This window comes from Corvus brachyrhynchos, unplaced genomic scaffold, assembly GCF_000691975.1.
Source record: "Corvus brachyrhynchos isolate BGI_N302 unplaced genomic scaffold, ASM69197v1 scaffold60, whole genome shotgun sequence".
Classification (NCBI taxonomy): domain Eukaryota; kingdom Metazoa; phylum Chordata; class Aves; order Passeriformes; family Corvidae; genus Corvus; species Corvus brachyrhynchos.
In genome coordinates this window covers 6,684,552-6,704,995 of record NW_008236767.1, presented here as the reverse complement: position 1 = coordinate 6,704,995, position 20,444 = coordinate 6,684,552, and the positions used below count along the sequence as shown (strand labels likewise).

Below are 20,444 nucleotides of genomic sequence, written 5' to 3'. Positions count from 1 at the left end.
AGCAGCAGTGAGTGTTATGGCAGGGAAAAAATACCTCAAATTCTTGCCCACAGCTTCCGGTTTTGGGAAGGTGAATTGATTTATAAAGGGACAAGTATAGAGATACAATAGTTTCATGGAGATAGTTATAATGAAAAATTTCAAAGAGAACTCTCTTGGTTTATGTCTTTTGGCTTATGTGAAGCATATTATAGTTACTGTGAATAACAGCCAATGTTTTGATGTAAAAACATGGCTTGTCTGAATACATAAGGGATGCCTGCATTTACCAAAAACTTTAAAAGTCTAGTAATTACCAGTGCTGTCAACAGGTGAATTTGGAAAGAATATAAAAATGTGAGGAATTTGTTAAAAGAGTAGGTGGAGACAAAGGAAAGAGACTAAGAATGAAGAATTTCAGAAATTAATTCTGTTGAATAGGCATCAGTTTTCTTGGAAAATAATTAATTGTGGGACCATAAATGCTATTTCTCTGAAGCTCATGTTTCCTATGTGAATAGTGGCTGTTTTATGATGAAAGAGAATAGATTTTTTTCTAAAAAGTCTGGGTGCTATGTTTGTTCTTGACTTTTTTATTATTATTTTAATATTTTGGCTTGTGGATAATAAATTGAATGTATATGCTTATACATACTAGAAAGAAGAGCATTCTACTGGTGAGTTGCTCTTTATACATCCTAACGTAGCTTTATTGGAAAGCTTTAAAAATGTGATAGAACTTGAAAGATCTGAGTTTGCAAAATCAGAAATTTTAAGTTTGTCCCAGATGATTTCAACTGGATATGTTGAAAAATGGGATTTAATGGTAACTGTGTGGAAGCTACTACGTTTCATATCCTGAGTGTAATGCCATACGGTACAGAATAACCCTTGGGTCACTTGGGGTCAGCTGTCCTGTCTGTGTCCCCTCCCAGCTCCTTGTGCACCTCCAGCCTCCTCATTAGTGGGGTGGGGTGAGAAGCAGAAAAGGCCTTGACTGTGTTTAAGCACACTCAGTGATAACAAAAACATCTCTGAATTATCAACACTGTTTTCAGCACAAATCCAAAACAAAGCCTCATAGTAGATAGTGAAGAAAATCAAGCCAAAACCAGCACAATGGGATCATAAAAAACCTGTTTTCAAGAGAGGAGAGGTAAAGATAAGGCCATTTCGAATAAGCAGTAGAGCAGTAGGACAAAGTATCTTGGACACAAGAACACTGTTAAGTAACCACTGTTACAAGTAACCACTGTTACTTGTAGTTACAGTAAACCTTTATTTTTTGATGTTATGTTCTGTTTAATATAACAACCACAACACAAATCTTTAAGTGCACAAGATGTATTTTCAATAACACTGTCTTTTCCATTGTGAAATATGCTTTTTCAATGAACAGGCTGTTCGATTCACTCAGTTCATTTTGTGAACTCTTGACATATTTACTGCTGTTTGAATACTGCTCTGGGAACACTTGGTGTTTATTAGTGTTTTCACAGGCATTTCTAGTGAAGCACATCATGAACAAAGTACAAAAAGCTCAAAGTGTGGGTGTAAATAAATACTAAGTGCTTGTGCAGATCAGATCAGTGCTACACACAGACAAGTTGTACTTCCAACTGAAGTTATTTTTGCGTCTCCTGCTGTGCCAGCAGCATGCATTGGTATTCTCTACAGCTGAAACACTCAGTGACCAAGTGCTCACCCTGTTAGAAAGTTGCTGAGTTTTGATCACTTGCGGCAATTTTAGTTAAGTTGTTAGAGAAAGCATTTTCATGTTCCCCCTGATCTGGCCTGTTTGAATTTATTTGGTACCAGCACTGGCATTGCTATGATCCTGAAATTAAATACTTCAGAAGACTTCAGTTCCCTGGTTTTATTTTGTTGTTGTTGAGGTTTGTTGTTAATCACATTAATCCATGAACAGGCTTCTTGGGGGGTTGAACAGAGGTACAGAGGAAGTACAAAATGTGGTTGGAGAGGAAGGTAATGCTTCCTCAGAGGGTGTCCATCGAGTGACTCACCTGTGTTGTAAAATCTGTGCCAGTGTTTTCACTTAACATTTTAGACCAATGTAATTTGGCTTGGCTTCAAAACAATCTAATTCCATCCATTCTAAGTGATTAGTTCCTGCCCTTCTTTTTTGTCATTGCACATTCTGACTGGCATAGGGCTAAAGCAGAAAGCCTGACTGTATTAGAATAGTTTCCACCTAAGGCATCAGAATCAAATACCTAACCTTACATATGTTGGAAGAGCATCAATTGATCTTCATGTGTAGACAAATTTTCCATATAGGTTGTTATTTTAAAGAGCTAAATTAATTTATTATTGAGGTGTAGCACAGAAAAGAGATCAGTGAAGGCTTTCCAAAGACCTGATATGTTTTATTAAGAGTACTAACCTTTACAGTATTTTCTCTTAGAGTAAAAGAGTCTTTTTTTTTTTTTTAATTTGTAGGTTTTCACTGCTTCTTCTTAACCTGGAAGAATATTACTTTGAACAGCACACAGCTAATCATATTATAAATAAAGATTGCAAAGATGAAAGGTACAAAACTCTTACATACCATAATTTCCTGCAGTCATTCTAGGCTCATGTGTCTTGAACACATGCACAACTTTTTTTTTTTTTGTTCCTTTTAGAAAATTCAGAGGCTCCCTAAAAGTCTGTTCAAAGTCAATTATTTTTGAACCAGATGACAATATCCAGCCCATTATCAAGGTAAGTGGTGCAAACTTAAATTTCTTGGTAACTTAAGATTCTCTTTAAAAGCTTTTAAGAAAGACTGTGTGTTTTTATAACTTGCTGCAGATACCGTTGAGAGATTGCATTAGTATAAAAGCCCCAGAAGACAATGAAGCAAATAACCCTTTCAGACGGTAGGTAAATTTGGGACACTGTATGTATTTAACTTCCTTTAAAGCTGAAATGCCCATCATTTCAAATATCTTATTTACATTTTAGGAATACATCTGGAGGGATTTCTGTTGTATGTAGCCAGGTAAGACCTGCATATAACAGGTTCTTGATCTATAAATGGGTGAGGTTACGTAAATGAGCACGCTTACATTCCTTAATGGTATTATTCCTCAAAGCTGTAGTCCAAGAGTGGGAAGTTAACTGAAAGCAAAACTAATTAATGTCAAAAACTTAGCATTAATGTGAAACTGTTAATGCTGGAAATTGCAAACTGTTAATGACTTCATTAAGTCATTAATTCAATAAAGTAAACTTTTTGCCCTGTGCATTTTATAATGGAGCTTAGGGAAACGTTAGAACTTGAATGAAAAAGGAGACAAGACTCTAATAAAACTTCTTATTAGTCATCTTTAGTTTGGTCTTGTTATACTGCTTTCGTCTACTTTCTTCAGCATGTTGTGGTAATGGCAAAGCCATCTCAGTCCCTGTGGTTCAGCTTTGCAAAAACTCTGGACTGTGCAGTATCTCCACCAAATAGTTTTCAGAAGCTGTCCTGAAATATTGTCTTTGAATTCCAGTCAAGAGTTGTGATTGTGGATATATTAATTCTTAAAGTTAACCAAGGGGATACATTTCAAATTTTGATAAATTGCGGTTGATAGGTGTTCCAAAGCTGTAAAAGGTTTTAAAAAAAAAACCAACAAAAATCATGTTTTCCTTTCAGGATAGAACAGAGTTGAGGGAGGGAAATACAATTTTAAATATTCTTGTGTATTTCTAAAATCTGTCTTTATCAATGCCCAAAATTTATAGCCTTGGTCAGTTACATGCTGCAGCAGTCTAAAACAAATTCAAGCATTTAATATTGTCAGTGCCAGAGGAGTTTGTGGTCTGTGTTGAAGTAATCAGGGTACTTAATTTCATTTTGAAATTGCTTCTGTGAAAAATGCTGTGTAATCTATTTCTTGAGTTGGCAGGTTTTCTTGTGTACTGAGTGATTTTAAAAAAAGTATTTCTAGCTGCTCTGGGCAATGCTTCCACCATGCATCATTACTATATGTTCTGAAGTGCAGGTGATTATAAGAAACACCTTGTGGGAAAGAGGAATTAAGTTTTAAGATGGCAAATGTGGTTAGCACCCCCCACTCCTCCCATGTCTTGCTTGCCAGTCCTCTTCCTATCTGTGAGGAAGAGTTCTGAAATAGTTGGGTGACATCATAAATGCTGGTATTTTGTACAGAAGGCATATGGATTTCCAAGTGTCAAGTAGTCACTAGCTGTAATTATGACAAATCATGATCTAATTAAAAGTATGTTTTTTAAGTAGAATTTTGGCCTTGTAGGAAACTGCACATAGCAAACATTTGGAACATCTTAAAAATCTTTGTCTTTTAGACTCAAAAGAAATTTTTAATACATAGCTGGATAAACAGCTTTTCTTTATGTAACAGACAACTTAGAACTAATGGCTTTAAAATATACTAAATGGGAATAATAATTTGAGATTCAGTATATTTTCTTGAGATAAAATTGGGGGAAATCCTCCAAAATAGGAAATTAATACAGTATGCTCAAGGTTTTGCTCAGCTTACAAGTAAAAAACCACAAACCATTGTGTCCACTTCTTATGTAATGTGGAGTACTCAGTATAGTTGTCCTGCAGAAGAGCGATGAATGTAAAGCAGGTTTCTCATTCTGATTCTCCCTTGGCCTGATTCAGGTCTGTACATGCTGATGTCAGATGAAAGACACTAATTACCATTGTTTTTTAATGTAGCACTTAGAGAGGCATGCTGAGCTTAGAGGCTTCTAAGCCTACCACTTGCTTTCTTCTAGCTGGATGTCTCTTGGAGTGGTCGTGTGGTGAAGGTTGGCTCTGTTGTCAGCTGGTGGGAGTGGGGAAGGCTCTGTGTAGCAGCCAGAAGGATTCCTGATAGAGAAGAACATCCATTCTTGCAAGTTTAGTACTTGCCCTTGGTTTGAGGCTGCTGCCATGATGCCTTGGAGCGTAGAACCACAGGTATGCTACCTGTAGGAAGGAAACTGAGGCTCTGGAAAGGACCTGTGTTCGACGAACTCTCTTGGGCCAGGAGTAGAACACAGTAGGTTATGCAGTCCAGTGTGTTTTGTTTAGTTCAGAACCAATTCTGAGCTTAGGCCTGAGATTTAGCAAGTTTGAACCTTCTCTAGAAACAGAGCAAAACCACAGCTTACTTCTGGGTTGTCACCTTTCAGATGGTGGATAATAAGGCACAGCATACAAATCAGTGTGCCAGCAGTCAGGTCTTTTTATAGGAGTTGAGAATGTTCTGAAGAAGAGAGTAGTTTTATGTGGGTTTTGGAGAGGGAAGATGGTCTCAGATATGAGGCTAGCACCAGAAAAATAAAACTGTTCAAAAGCATGGTATTGGATGAGGGGAGGAAATCTGGTGTTCATTATGGTTGGAGCTGGAAGCAAAACGTTTAGCAGCAGCAGCAGAAGGGCATTCATTTGAGAAAGTTTGCACAGTGTATGTTGTGAGTTGCTAGCCTGGGGTAATTCCTGTTTGGGCAGAACCTTGAGCCACTAGAAGAGGGGGAGGATCTGCCCCACTGAATGTAGCTGAGTGTATTTGCTTTAGTATTGCGACTCCTTTAAGGTCATATGATTGGGATAAAAGCCCACTAATTGGCTGTATAAGTAAGCCTCTGAACTAAATTGAACTCTGCCCTTCTTGCAGTTGGCTGATATAAAAGCTTATTGTTTTTCTGCAGTTTATCTGGGGTAGTTAAAGCAGGATATTACAACCTAGTGTTTTGCTTGCTTAAACAGTGTTTTTAGCTTTGTATTTACCAGTACTTCTGATTAATTTTATTATTTTTTAAGGTGTGAATCTGTAATGTCTGTTACTATTTCAGGTTTTTCTCATTAAAGAAAGAAATGTTATTGCACCCTATAAAACAGTAAGAGTAAGTATGTATTTTTTCACTGTTCTGAGAAAAGTTTTGTAAGGATTTATGTTCTTATTTCTGAAAGAGTAAGATAATTATCGTTTGAGGAATATGACAATAAAGCTTTAAAAAAAAAGTAATTGCATATTGAAAAAACATGTCAGAATTCTTCTGTGATGGCTTTCTGATACTTCTTGGAGGACATGCTGCAGACTTCACACTTGCCATTTACCTTGATGTGCAACTCTATGGGCTCAACAGAGCTGTCAGCTGGCTGCTGTGTACAGTGGACATTGCATCCTGGCTAAGTGGCTTCTCCTCAGTTCTGCTCAGACCTGAGGATGAGAGATGGATAATTGACATCTCCCAGCTGAGTGCTTCTTAGTTCAAAGAAATGGCAGATGAGGCTGCTCACAGCAGAAATTGGAGCTTACTCCTGGTTGTTTTCTGCTGATGGGATCGATCTGCTCCAATTCTGAGCCTGGAGGCTTCAAGGCATACAAGTAAGGGTTCTTTGCTTAAATTGTGAGATTAGTTAAGGCACAAACACAGAATAAAAATTCAGAGTTAATTAACATATTGCCCAAGAATTGAAAAAGACAGAATTATATTTCTCAATGTATTTGTTCAAGTAAGAAATTTCAAGAATGATGGAGTCCCTAAATTTGCATTACTGTAGTCAACAGAAGAGAGTCAAGAGAGGATCTCCGTTCTCTCAATGACTGCTTGGGGTTGGTTTTGTGATTAGATCTGCCTTTAAACTAGGACTTTAAATTTTTTTTCTTTGTTTGTTTTATTCCTGTAATTCTTCATGTGTTGAACTGTTTTGTCTCCTAGTCCTTCCATGATCTGTTTTGCAGCCATGTACAAGATTTATTAAGTATCACACAAATACCTTATCCCATTGCCAACACAGTGAAAAAGAAAAGAATCAGAAGGGTTGTTTGGAAAGCTTTTCACTTCACTTTCTCCTAAGTTATGATTCATCCACAGCTAAAACATTCCTGACAGTTAACCATTACAATTTACTTTGCTAAAGTGCAGCTATGTTTCTGTATTTTTAAACAAGAAATCTAGTTCACCTTCAATCTTTTCTGATTTTTTTCTGTTGCTGCTAAATATCTTCTACTTGAATTGTTGCCAGTTCCATATATGTCACTAAGTGCTGGAATTGAGAAATACATTTTATCTTCCGTGTCTTTCTTTGATTGTTTCAGATCAGTTACAAAATACTGAGCTGTTGTCTTTGCACATGGCTGGAGAGCTACAGAGACAAAAACTTTCACATTGTTGTCTGTAAGCAATCCTTGTAGACCATTCACTAGGATTTCAGAGAGCTGTGGTTTTTTCCTGTTGAAGGAAAATGATGCTCTGGGTGAAATGTTATGAGGCTTTTATCTAAACTGCTACTGGATTTCATGTGTCCCTATGATCCAGTTCCATTTGCTTTTTGAAGCATGCGTTCCTCTTGCATTGCTGTCAGTTCAGCTCAGATCACATACTAATGTATGTGAAGATGGTCTAGATTTTCATGTCTTCCTTCCTTCAGTTTAAAATTAATCCAGTTGTATCTACTGACCAGGGTCTTGTCGTAGTCTTACTGATCACTTTGTTGGCTTTTTTAAAGTCTAGCCTGAGAAATCACAAAACCCTACAGAAACACATTTTGTACAGTTTTATACTGCAGTCAGGGGTCATGAAAGGATCGAACAACATTTGCTAAACATGAGTTGTGTGTAGAGTTAGTCCCAGTTGATCCATATACATACTTTTAATATATTTAAGTTAAAACCAGAAATAGGTACTGTAAAATGACACTTAAGAAAGTTGGGAAAACTTTGTAGGGGAAAAATGAGTGTGCCACATATGCTAGGTGATGTGTTAGTGAGGCTTTTGTAAATGACTAGTCAAAATAGGCTGCGATTGTATTTGGGATCTTTCCAGCTCAAAATTACTTATGTAGATGACAGTGACTAACTTTTTCAGCCTAGTCTTTAAAGATTTGATGGGCTGGTGTCTTTTATCTGTAAGAAATACAATAGTTGTTTAAATGTAATGTCATTTGCTAGTTCTGTATTTGCATGTGTTAAAAATAGATATTAAAATAGGTACTACTTCTGCATTTACTACATTAACTTGTTCACTTCAAAGCTATTGTGCTGTATTGTATTAAACAACAGACAAAATACTGTACAGAGAGCTTTCCACAGCGAAGATATATTTGTAAAGAGAAAAAGATCAGGTTTTACATCTGCTTTTGGAATCTTTGAGATACAGCACAATCTTTAATAGCATAATTTTATCAGGGTTTAGAGTTTCATTATTTAAGGGTTTTTATTTTAGTTTAGCTTGATTTTATTTTTTTTCCGCTGAGTTGTGTTTGAAATTCATTTGTAGTAAAAATACTTTCAATTTTAGGGTAGAACAGAACACTTATTCCAACTGGATATTGCTGGGAAAGTAGGAGATGTTGTGCAAACTCTACATCAGGTATGTGGTTATTTGGTATCCCTGCATAGTTCATCACAGCATCTTTTGATTTTTAATGTAGAGCTTTATTTGTTTTTAAGGTGAAAATCTTGGACTATCTATTTTTAAAATGTAGAATTAAACACAGCAGCTAGTTCTGACAGCTGTTGTAAGTGACCCATATTAGCTTTTAGTACACAGGGTGGTAGTATGCAGACAAAGTAGTAACATGGCAGTAGTAGTGACCATGTAAGTCCTACTTTAAAAAGAAATAGTAATAGATCTTTTAGTATGCTGTCACCAAGAATGCTAAAGCCCCTCCTGTTTCTGTTGACTCCTGAACTGTGTGGGAGATCTCTGTGCTGTTTCACTCAAAGCTTGTTGTTTAGCTTTACAGGGCTTCTTGTCTAGATAAGATGGGAGATCAAGCTGCCATGGTAAGTACCTGATTATTTCTAATATCCCTGTTTAATAATGAAATTGTGATATCATTGTTTAATAATTAAGTTCTCATTGCATTTGAATCAGAGACCATACTAATTTTTCTTTCCTTCTATGTTAGATAACTGCTATATTGCAATCACGCTTGGCTAGAACTTCATTTGATAAAAACAGGTACTTTTCTAATCACTTTCTACTGGGAAATCACTTCCATCTTGTTGATTGATTAGTCTACTGCACTGATAGTTAGATTGCTGGTTGAGTTAGTTTAAGTTCTCCAATTCAGAGAGTTAGCTTCTTTTTGTTCTGAAGCATCCGGAATGGAGAGTGGGAAATTCTGTGCTGTGAAGATGAATGTGTTACTTTATCTCCAAAACATTTCATTTGTCTGTGAATTTGTTGCAGTTTGACATCAGTATATGCCAAATAAAACTAGTTTTAGAAAAGTCAGCTGTCTTACTTCTCTGAGACTGGAGCAGAATGTAGCAGTGTTCCTTTCTGGAGTGCCTGTTAAAGTGGAGGTCTCAACAAAACTTCTTCCTGTGTAAAATAGGCTTAGTGAAGTCCCCATTCTGATGTCCCAAGGCTATAAGCTAACCGAAACCTTTCTAAATAATTTAAGGGTGCCTCTACCAAAGTAAGAACTGGAGGTAAACTTACTCCTTTTCTTCACTTGTAGATTTCAAAGCATTTCTGAAACGCTGCATATGGAATGTAAAGCAGAAATGGTGACGCCACTGGTGACTAATCCAGGGCATGTGTGCGTTACTGATGCTAACTTGTACTTCCAGCCTCTTAATGGATATCCTGTAAGTGCCTCGTAGATGGTCTTGCATACAATGTGAGCACGCTGCCCTGCTAGTGGGCAGTTTTAATTGTCTGTACTATTTCTCTGAAATGCACATAGAGCACATCTCCAAGAAGACTATTTTCAATTACATTTAGAAGGTTGTTAGTCTTCCTTTGATCTCTGCTGCTCTGCTGCATTCAGTGTATCTCTTTTTCTGAGGCTTGGTTCTGTGCTAACTTGCTTGAAGTTTACCTCCTACTGACAAAGCACAAAATGTCCTTTGCTTATTCTCTATTAATATTTGAAGATCACTACTTGTAACATTTCATTTAAGATAAATTTCTCAGTCTGATGCTGTTTCAACTTAGTGAAAGCTTTATATCCATGGAGTTTACTTTGGGAGCTCTTAGCTAGGTTTCCTATTAAACTGATCATTTCTTTCTCTGGAGGAAAGCTGAGTACATGTTGCAGATGGATTACTGCTTTGGATCTTTGTCATAGAAATAGTAGTGATGGTCTTAGCAGGCCACTGACTTGGCTATGATTTTGTGAAGTACCTTCAGTATGGACATGGCAGTAGCACGATCACCAGTAAACTTTAATTCTCAGACTAATTTTTTTTTTTTTTCCACTCTGCTTGTCAGCCTGTGAGATTGCATCAGCAGCCCTGATGCTGTTCCAGCTGGGTATGACTGGTCCTGCAGGCTGGTGGAGCAGTCTGGCCAGGGATGAAGAACCAAGCTAGGCCCATTCTCTAATCCCAATGCTGTGCTGCCAGTTCCCTCCACAGGGCTGAGGACTGAAGCACACCTCTAGTGCTCTCATCCACTGGTACCCTGTGGGGGAAGAAGGGAATCTGCCTAACTTGAGTGCCCTAAGGACAAGGAAGAAGAGACAAGCAGAAGATTCAGTGGAGTCTGGAGGCTCAGACACAGGGAAAATAAAGGGAAAGCTCTGAGTGCTCTGAAAGGAATGTTGAGTTACAGAGATCATGTCTGTGACAAGACGAAGGAATGTTTGGAGCTAGTACAGAGAATGGAGAAGGGAATTGGAGAAAGTGTGTTTGACAAAGGAGGAGGAATTTGGGGGACACACTTTTTAGCAGGGCCTTTTGCAATAGGTCAAGGGTAATAGTTTTAACCTAGACAAGGCTAGATTCAGAGTAGACAGAGAAAAAAAAGTTTTTTACCATGGAGGTGGTGAAACACTGGCACAGGTTGCCCAGAGAGGTGATGGATGCCGCATCCCTGAAAACATTCAAGATTAGGTGGGACCAGGCTCTGAGTAGCCTGGTCTAGTTAAAAATGTCCCTGCTCATTGCAGTGGGGTTGGACTAGATGGCGTTTAAAGGTCCCTTTCTACTCGAATTACTCTGGTTCTGACATGCTGGAAGCAAGTCCAGGCAAGGAAAAGGGTTTCAGTGGGATAACGGTGCCGTTCTGATTCCACCCGCCAGGTGGCACCGTTGGCACAGCTCGCCCAGCAGCCCAATGGCTCCCTTTTGATAGCGTTTGTTGTGTTCTGCTTCTCTCGTGCACGAGCATTGTTACTGGCCACAGATTCAGGGATTACACACTGCTGCTTGTTGATTCCTCAGCTGCTTTGCTACTCAGGCAAAAACCAACAGCAAAGACTAGCTTCCTCTTTTTAACATAACTGCTTAGCATCACTATTCCTCTGCTAAAATGACATGGATGGATATTGTTTTCATATTGCTAGTATCTATAGTCAAGAAAGACTTCAGATTGTCTGAGGAGGGTAAGGTAGAAGAGCATAAACCTACTAGAATGTCTCCATCTTTTTTTCCCCCTCCCTCTTCCCTCACAGAAACCAGTTGTACAAATAACACTGCAAAATGTGCGTCGCATCTATAAAAGAAGACATGGGCTGATGCCACTGGTAAGCTCAAGTATTTATTTTATTTTAATGTCATGGTGTATATATGGTTTCTTAAAGTGACCAGCTGAAACAGTCTGCATCGTTATATAAAAGCCATGCGTTCTTAAAAACTCTGTATTAAATAGTGAAATAGTACTCAATGATCCTTTCTGGTTTTTCAAGTGTTTTCTTTTCCTGTGTTGTCAAAAAGATAAAAACAGAGTGAATTCTGACAAGATGAAAAACTTCTTTCATAAGCAGTCAGTATAGGGGAAGGGAGACGGGAGTACCATCAGGGAGCAATTAATTCCATTTATCTCAAACACCTATCACAGGATTGAATGAATTTCTCTCTCATGATGTATTTTCTCTGGATTGATTCATGGAGGAGGTTTGGTCACTGCTTCATATTGAGACTAACGTGGAGTGATGAGTCCCACTGTACATGACTGAGGAATGACAAGAGTTCTGCAGTGAAACCTCAGTTGTGTACTTTCAGTGTTAGCACTGGAATTTTAGTCTTGTAGAAATTTTTTTTTCTCAAAACACATGTAAACCAAATATATTTTTTTTTGCCTGAGTGAATGGAGTGATGCAAAGAATTAAATGTCTATTACCTATGCTTAATCAATCCAGACAGAGCCAATATATTGGCTCAGTGTAAACTGAATGCAGTTATGATTGGAAATAGAAAATTTAATATGTTAGATTTTATGGGAAAAACTGCTACCCAGTATAGAGTTGTAAGTCTTACATGTTAGTAACTGGAATATTCTGTTAAAAACCCCAAATACTACAGCTTGTCAATAATTGCTCTCATTTGTCTCCCCCACCCCCCTTTAACTTTTCAGGGACTTGAAGTATTTTGCACAGAAAATGATCTGTGTTCTGACATCTACTTGAAATTCTACAACTATCAGGATCGAGATGAGGTCTATTTCCTTATTGCAACATATATAGGTTTGCAGTATTTATTTATTAATGTAGTGTGTAGTAGCTTGTGAAGGGAAATTTGTCTGGGTTTTGCTCTGTTGATGTGTGGGAAGAATGAGAAGAATAAACAGATATATAAGCTGTAACAATTTTTAATAGAAATAAGCAAAGATCAAAATGAATGTTGTGAAATGGCATCTATTTGGTTGTGTTTGAAGAGCTGAGTGTGAAAGCTGAGGTGGCATTATTAAGGCAAAACTAATTATTTTGATTTGCAACTTGATATGCACTGTCATTTAACAGCCCCCTTCCCCCCCCACTTCAAGAAAAAAAAACAAAAATCAAACAAATGGAACAAACAAAGCCACAAAACTCTTATCTTCAAAGCAAGGGATAAATAAGGTCCACACAGCTAAATTGTGTTTTGCTGAAAAAATATAGACTAGCTTGTGTGTGGATCCCCCAGGCCCTCAGTTAACGCCCTACTGAGAAACCTCATGTAATAGGTAGATTTCCAGTGCACACATAAATACCTGAGCTTTCCTCGGTCTTAGGAGTCATTGATGAAAATTACCATTCTGAAACAGTTAAATTCTCATTTCTATTAAATGTTATATGCATTAATTCCTAGAAAGTGATGGATATTTTTTGCAGATTGTAAACAGAAGCTTCCTAAAATGTGTGTGTCCTGGAAAAAAGGGAGAAAAAGACAGAGTTATTCTGTAATTTGAAACACTGAAACTCATATTTACTGCCACTCTTGAAAGTATTTATGTAAATTTTGTGCTATTTTGTTGTTGTACTGGGACTCTAGTTCTGTTTCAATGAATTCACCTAAATATCAGTTGACATTTCCCTCATGCTTCACAAAGAAAAATGGAAAGGCCACGAAGGAATGATAACTTTCCTTGAGAACTGTTTTAGTCTCTTAGATTTTTCTTTGAAAAGGAAATAGATTCTGACATCACTTTCTCTGTATTGAAATAGCTGCATGCTGTTACCCTGCTTCAGACTTTGTTTCCTGGATAATTTTCTAAGGTGAAATTTCAAGGTGTAGATGAAAATGCTGATGATGTTGGAACTTAGGGCTCACCCTTTTTTTATTTTACTTTCTCTGAAAGTGTTTGTAGGACCTCAGCATCTCTCCCTGACAGAAGAGCTTCTCTTTGAAGGTGCTAACACTTTTTATTTGTAAAATTAAAAGTACTAAAGTGAAGGAAAGGTTGGAATATGCTTTTCTACCCTATGCTGAGCTAAAATAAAGGCCTGCCCTAATCGAATCCAAGTTTCTTTCTTGATGTTGTGCTATGGTTGCAGTCCTTCAATTCTGCTATTTCAGGCACTTGCCCAAGTGCTGTATACTGAATCAATGGAAGAAAGTTTAAAAATAAATAAATAACCCAGTTTTCCAGCAGTGTACCTTGACATTACAGCTAATAAGCAGAGAGTAGTGCAGTTTGAATTTCTTGAGCTCCTGCCTATACTTCAAAGAGAACTCCAGGTGCATAATTCTTACTTTTTTGAGTGTGGGTCAAGTTTTCTTTTCCTCTAGTCTCTGTTTCATTGGATCTGAAATTAAATCCTGTTTGTGTACATACATGACTTCTTTCCACAAGTTATTGATAGTGGATGTCCTTAGTTGCAGTAGGAAAATATATTTAATTTTTGCTTGACTCTAGCAGAACTGAGTCTAGAAATTTGAAATCTTAAAGGTTGCCAGATTGCTGAGAGAGTTGTTCATGGTCTGCAAATACTTTTCCGTTCCTATGTAAATATTCATCCATTTTTACTGTGTTTGTCCTTAGTTGCAGTAGGAAAATATATTTAATTTTTGCTTGACTCTAGCAGAACTGAGTCTAGAAATTTGAAATCTTAAAGGTTGCCAGATTGCTGAGAGAGTTGTTCATGGTCTGCAAATACTTTTCCGTTCCTATGTAAATATTCATCCATTTTTACTGTGTTTGGTTTCAGAACTCCTTCTTTATGGTTTTTTTTTGTTTGTTTTTTGAGTGTGAAAGCTGAGGTGGCATTATTAAGGCAAAACTAATTATTTTGATTTGCAACTTGATATGCACTGTCATTTAACAGCCCCCTTCCCCCCCCACTTCAAGAAAAAAAAACAAAAATCAAACAAATGGAACAAACAAAGCCACAAAACTCTTATCTTCAAAGCAAGGGATAAATAAGGTCCACACAGCTAAATTGTGTTTTGCTGAAAAAATATAGACTAGCTTGTGTGTGGATCCCCCAGGCCCTCAGTTAACGCCCTACTGAGAAACCTCATGTAATAGGTAGATTTCCAGTGCACACATAAATACCTGAGCTTTCCTCGGTCTTAGGAGTCATTGATGAAAATTACCATTCTGAAACAGTTAAATTCTCATTTCTATTAAATGTTATATGCATTAATTCCTAGAAAGTGATGGATATTTTTTGCAGATTGTAAACAGAAGCTTCCTAAAATGTGTGTGTCCTGGAAAAAAGGGAGAAAAAGACAGAGTTATTCTGTAATTTGAAACACTGAAACTCATATTTACTGCCACTCTTGAAAGTATTTATGTAAATTTTGTGCTATTTTGTTGTTGTACTGGGACTCTAGTTCTGTTTCAATGAATTCACCTAAATATCAGTTGACATTTCCCTCATGCTTCACAAAGAAAAATGGAAAGGCCACGAAGGAATGATAACTTTCCTTGAGAACTGTTTTAGTCTCTTAGATTTTTCTTTGAAAAGGAAATAGATTCTGACATCACTTTCTCTGTATTGAAATAGCTGCATGCTGTTACCCTGCTTCAGACTTTGTTTCCTGGATAATTTTCTAAGGTGAAATTTCAAGGTGTAGATGAAAATGCTGATGATGTTGGAACTTAGGGCTCACCCTTTTTTTATTTTACTTTCTCTGAAAGTGTTTGTAGGACCTCAGCATCTCTCCCTGACAGAAGAGCTTCTCTTTGAAGGTGCTAACACTTTTTATTTGTAAAATTAAAAGTACTAAAGTGAAGGAAAGGTTGGAATATGCTTTTCTACCCTATGCTGAGCTAAAATAAAGGCCTGCCCTAATCGAATCCAAGTTTCTTTCTTGATGTTGTGCTATGGTTGCAGTCCTTCAATTCTGCTATTTCAGGCACTTGCCCAAGTGCTGTATACTGAATCAATGGAAGAAAGTTTAAAAATAAATAAATAACCCAGTTTTCCAGCAGTGTACCTTGACATTACAGCTAATAAGCAGAGAGTAGTGCAGTTTGAATTTCTTGAGCTCCTGCCTATACTTCAAAGAGAACTCCAGGTGCATAATTCTTACTTTTTTGAGTGTGGGTCAAGTTTTCTTTTCCTCTAGTCTCTGTTTCATTGGATCTGAAATTAAATCCTGTTTGTGTACATACATGACTTCTTTCCACCAGTTATGATGTCCTTAGTTGCAGTAGGAAAATATATTTAATTTTTGCTTGACTCTAGCAGAACTGAGTCTAGAAATTTGAAATCTTAAAGGTTGCCAGATTGCTGAGAGAGTTGTTCATGGTCTGCAAATACTTTTCCGTTCCTATGTAAATATTCATCCATTTTTACTGTGTTTGGTTTCAGAACTCCTTCTTTATGGTTTTTTTTTGTTTGTTTTTTTTTTTTCCTGGGCAAATGCAATTTAGGCCCATTTGCAGGGACATTAAAAAGCTATGGTAGCTGTGGAAACATGAAGTTGCCAGTAAATTCTTACTTGTTCTATTAAGAAACTATGCCCTTAATTATTGTATAGTATCTTGTGTAATGTTAATCACCGTATAATTTGGGAGTCAAACTCTAAACCTCACAACTCTTAATGTTTTATTTTATTTTAGAAAACCATATTGCAGAGCACACAGCTGAAAGTTATATGTTGCAGTGGCAGCGAGGACATATATCAAATTACCAGTATCTTCTCCATCTCAACAATCTGGCTGATAGAAGCTGCAACGATCTCTCCCAGTATCCTGTATTTCCTTGGATCATAGCAGACTACTCTAGTTCAGTGTTAGGTATGTGTACACAAAAAGGCATGTTAGTGCATCATGACCAACCTGAAATGTGTGGGGGGGGCTTTTACACTGCATAAAGTTCATGTTACATCAAAATGAACCTGGCATTAGTGATCTCAGATGTTTTCTTGTGGACCCCTCCCCTTTAGCTTAGGGAATAAAATACCTCACCTTTTTCTGTTAAGTATTGCACTCCTCAGATACAGAGTATGTACCAAACATCTGCTTGGTTGCTTTGCAGATTGGCAGTACTGAGCATTCAAAGACTTTGTGATTCTTATAAATTGAACAGAACCATGGAAAAGTAAAATGACTTTTTTTTAAACAAGTTATACACACTGAAATGTGTAGAATCCAAGTGTTCTTTTATAATTCTTAGCATTGCAAATTGAATGCAAGAGGCTGACAAGACTTGTGCCTAAATAGACTCCTTGATTAAGGGTCTTAGTGCAGTTTGTGATGGGAGTTTGTCCTTTTGAGGAAGGTGTCCTTCTGCAAGAAGCAGAGTAGGGGAATCTCATGGTATTCATCAACACCTGCTCAAACACTTCAATCTGATTGTATGGTGGGACTTAACTGTAGCCTGACAGAATGGTTAGTGAGTAGGAAGAAGACGATATGGCTGCTTTTGTGCCTTTGGTAGCAGGACCTTGACTACATGATACTACTTGTAATAACTGTCCCATATATTAGCTATTAGCTCTTAAGCAAGAGGCATGAGATTTTATGGACTTGGAAGGAAGATGAGTAGCCATTTACAGTATGACTTTATGGGATTGCAGTTAGTAGGGAGGGAGAAAATTACTGGAGGTGTTCTGTGTTGGTTTTTGTTTGCTTTGTTGCTGCTTGGATAGGTTGGGGGTTTTTTTGTTTGTTTTTAAATATTGATTAGAGTATGTTAATGTCTAACAGAATGCTTGGAGTCTATAACCATGGGTTTGGTTTTCTTTAGATCTGACAAAGCCTGAAACATTTCGTGACCTGAGTAAACCAGTTGGTGCCCTGAATAAGGAAAGGCTGGATAGACTCGTGGTATGTATATCTTGGTATTTATATGCTGAACACTTTGGGCCTTGTACATATTGGCAATAAAAGGAGCTTTGTTCAGCAAGCTTTGGGAATTGTGTTATTATATCTAAAGTTAACTATAAACCTTATCAGAAGCAAACATACCTATAACCATTCCACATTTATTTTCCAGCTTAATTTCATCAGTACTGGTTTTGTCAGTATATATTTAAAATTATTTGAATCCATTTCCTCTCTCTTACTACTGTTTCATACATATATGCTTTTAAAAGAAGTCTTGCCTTACTTTTGAAATAATATCCCCAAATCCGTTTGACTTTATATACCGTGGCACTGAGATGGTATAAACATATAGGAATTTATGAAACTTCAAAACCCTTGGATTTAAATGTGTAATGTAAAACATGTGCTTGAAAGAAATAAGAAGAAGTAGTAGAAGTCTTAAGTGTTTCCATTTCAGAAAAAACTAAGTTTGAGGGAGAGTACTTCAGAGAGAGGAAATTTGGATCCATGGAGGTCAGAGCACTAACTTGAAAATTCTATATGCTTATAATAGTGCACTGTGTGTTTCTATTTCTCAAGGTAGGCAGATTTTCCTTTCATAAGCTCTCAAACACATAGTTAGAGACTTAGAAGTTCCTCTGTTGCTTGGCTTTTAATTATTTGTGTAAAATTATTATCTTCTATGGAAAGTTAATTATGCCAAAATATTTTACAGAACATTAGAAAAAAATATTGCCAGAATAACTCCATTATATTGATAAAAAAGATTAAAATATTTCAAAATCATATAGCTTCCTAAGGTTGTGGAAGGTGAGAATATGAACAATATTGTGTTTACAGTAACAGTATATAAAGTCTTCCTTCTAAGATCTGACTTTCCCCAAACTGTTATTGGCTTCATGCTTACTGCAGTAAAAGTTATTCTGTTTATATTTTGATATGTTGTAGAGTAATTCATAGGAGCTTCAAACAGGAAGGAATCTTCCAGGTTGATGAAAGTCAGTATGTTCTTCCATACTCTCATTAAACTTGATGTGAAAGACAAAAAGGAAGAATTTGTTTGCACTTCTTTGAATTTGAGTCACTGCAGTTGTGTTAAAGTGAGAGAGGAAAAAAACACTGAAAACCTGGTAGTTTTGGATGATCAGTTATAACAACTATTTTGCTGTGTTGATTTACTGCTCTGATTAAAGCTGCATGGTTATTAGAACTTAAGAGTTTTTATCATTAGAAGAAAAATTGAGGGTGGTCCTAATCTGTGTCTTTAAAAAGAAACAGTGTGTATGTGTTCAGTATTGAGAGAAAGCAGGAGTGCTGATTTGAAACAGACATTTCCTTCTTCTTCCTGTGTTGCAGACACGTTATCAGGAAATGCCAGAGCCCAAGTTCATGTATGGAAGCCATTATTCTTCTCCGGGTTATGTTTTGTTTTATCTCGTTAGAGTTGGTAAGACAACTTTTATATGCTCTCTGAGCAGACAGTTACCTCCAAAGCAGACAGGGTTTGGAGCCAGCTGATGCTGTTTTTCTTTCTCCTAAGCTCCAGAATACATGCTCTGTCTGCAGAATGGGAAGTTTGATCACGCTGACAGAATGTTCAACAGGTTTGTTTACACTTTGTATATAACTAGGCTGGGTTTGTTTTCAAATATGCACCAATAGGGAGTGCGAAGCCTTAAAAATATTTTTTTCTAACAAATGTGTGATTGATCTGTATTATCTAGTATTGCAGAAACCTGGAAAAACTGTTTGGATGGTGCAACAGATTTCAAAGAGGTAAATGGTTGGAAAGTTATTCAAATCTTCTCATCTGTGCTTTGCTTTCTCATCTACTGTTAATTTGAGAGTGTTTGGTTGGAGTGTGTTAGGTTTTTTGTTCTTGTTTGTGCTTTTCAGTTGTGTGGGTTTGGTTTGGGGTTTTTTTTTAAGGCTGATGACTGCATTTTATGAATCCTTTATTAACTGTATATTAATCCTGTATCAGCTCCATGTTTGCTTGTCTGTGCCTGCTTTCTGGTTCTTAGTTTAACAGAAGTATCATTGTGAATGCTATTGGAAATACATGGGAATTACCAGAGTTATGGATTAATGCTGAAAAGATGCAATTTTATGTATTGTTTGCTGGAATCTTGTAAGGATTTGGATGTATAGCAATGCTACATTGAGAGAGTTAAACTGTAGTAGTATCTTGGGTTTTTGAGCCTTAAGAAACCCTAACTTGTAGAATATGTTGAGAATAATAAACTGTCACATAGTAAATACTGTTAAACTCCTTTATCAAAGAAACATTATTTAATACAGTGATGCTTTTTTAAAAAATAGTCTACAGTTAATGGTTAGATATGGTGGTATTTAAAGAATTGATTTAACCTCTGAAACTTCGGTCATAATTTTAGCTTTGTTCTAGATTTTAGTCTTGACTCTTACTTGATGTCCTAAAAATGAGAAGGTAGCTATGCAATGAGAGTTCTGAAGATATTCATAGATATTATGGATTTATATGTCACACATTACTTGTTAAAAATGTTTTCCACGCCAAATTTAGCAGTTTAGGTCAGAGAATTGTCTTGTAGGTAAAACCTGCCCAACTTTAGGGCTTGACATATGAACTTTAATAACTTTCTTTCCACTGAATGATCTATTTAAGTGATCAAAGCTAAGCTAATACCAAAACTTGGTTGTTTTTTGTTCTTTTTTTAAAATTCCAGTTGATTCCAGAATTTTATGAAAATGATTCTAGTTTTCTAGTAAACAGTTTGAAGTTGGACTTGGGAAAAAGGCAGGGTGGAAAGATGGTTGAAGATGTAGAGCTTCCACCCTGGGCATCAGGTAATAATAGTCAAACTTCTTGTATTTTTAATTAATTCAAGATTGCTGGAATCATGGTTTTTCCTCAAAAATGTCCATTCTGGTTTCTTCTAGATGAATTCTTTGAAACATTGACATAATTAATAGGTGCTTTTATTTTTTTGTAAAAAAATTGATGTTTAGCATGGGGGTGTTTGGTTGGCTTTTCAAGAAAGAGGAGGAAGAGAGATGGATATCAATATTGAATGGGA

At 36.7% G+C, this 20,444-nt stretch overlaps 1 protein-coding gene across 1 annotated transcript in view; it reads left to right on the top strand.

The window, feature by feature from the left end:
* Positions 1–20,444, top strand: part of NSMAF (neutral sphingomyelinase activation associated factor) — a 40,003-nt gene that overhangs the window by 6,627 nt on the left and 12,932 nt on the right. The window contains exons 2-18 of the mRNA XM_017727402.1: positions 2,405–2,529; positions 2,625–2,703; positions 2,794–2,861; positions 2,947–2,983; positions 5,800–5,850; positions 8,251–8,322; positions 8,691–8,738; positions 8,864–8,916; positions 9,422–9,551; positions 11,360–11,431; positions 12,262–12,370; positions 16,177–16,353; positions 17,306–17,385; positions 18,742–18,832; positions 18,926–18,989; positions 19,110–19,161; positions 20,094–20,225. Of these exons, the coding sequence (XP_017582891.1) occupies positions 2,405–2,529; positions 2,625–2,703; positions 2,794–2,861; positions 2,947–2,983; positions 5,800–5,850; positions 8,251–8,322; positions 8,691–8,738; positions 8,864–8,916; positions 9,422–9,551; positions 11,360–11,431; positions 12,262–12,370; positions 16,177–16,353; positions 17,306–17,385; positions 18,742–18,832; positions 18,926–18,989; positions 19,110–19,161; positions 20,094–20,225 (1,440 nt within the window). The remainder of the gene's footprint in view (positions 1–2,404; positions 2,530–2,624; positions 2,704–2,793; positions 2,862–2,946; positions 2,984–5,799; positions 5,851–8,250; positions 8,323–8,690; positions 8,739–8,863; positions 8,917–9,421; positions 9,552–11,359; positions 11,432–12,261; positions 12,371–16,176; positions 16,354–17,305; positions 17,386–18,741; positions 18,833–18,925; positions 18,990–19,109; positions 19,162–20,093; positions 20,226–20,444) is intronic.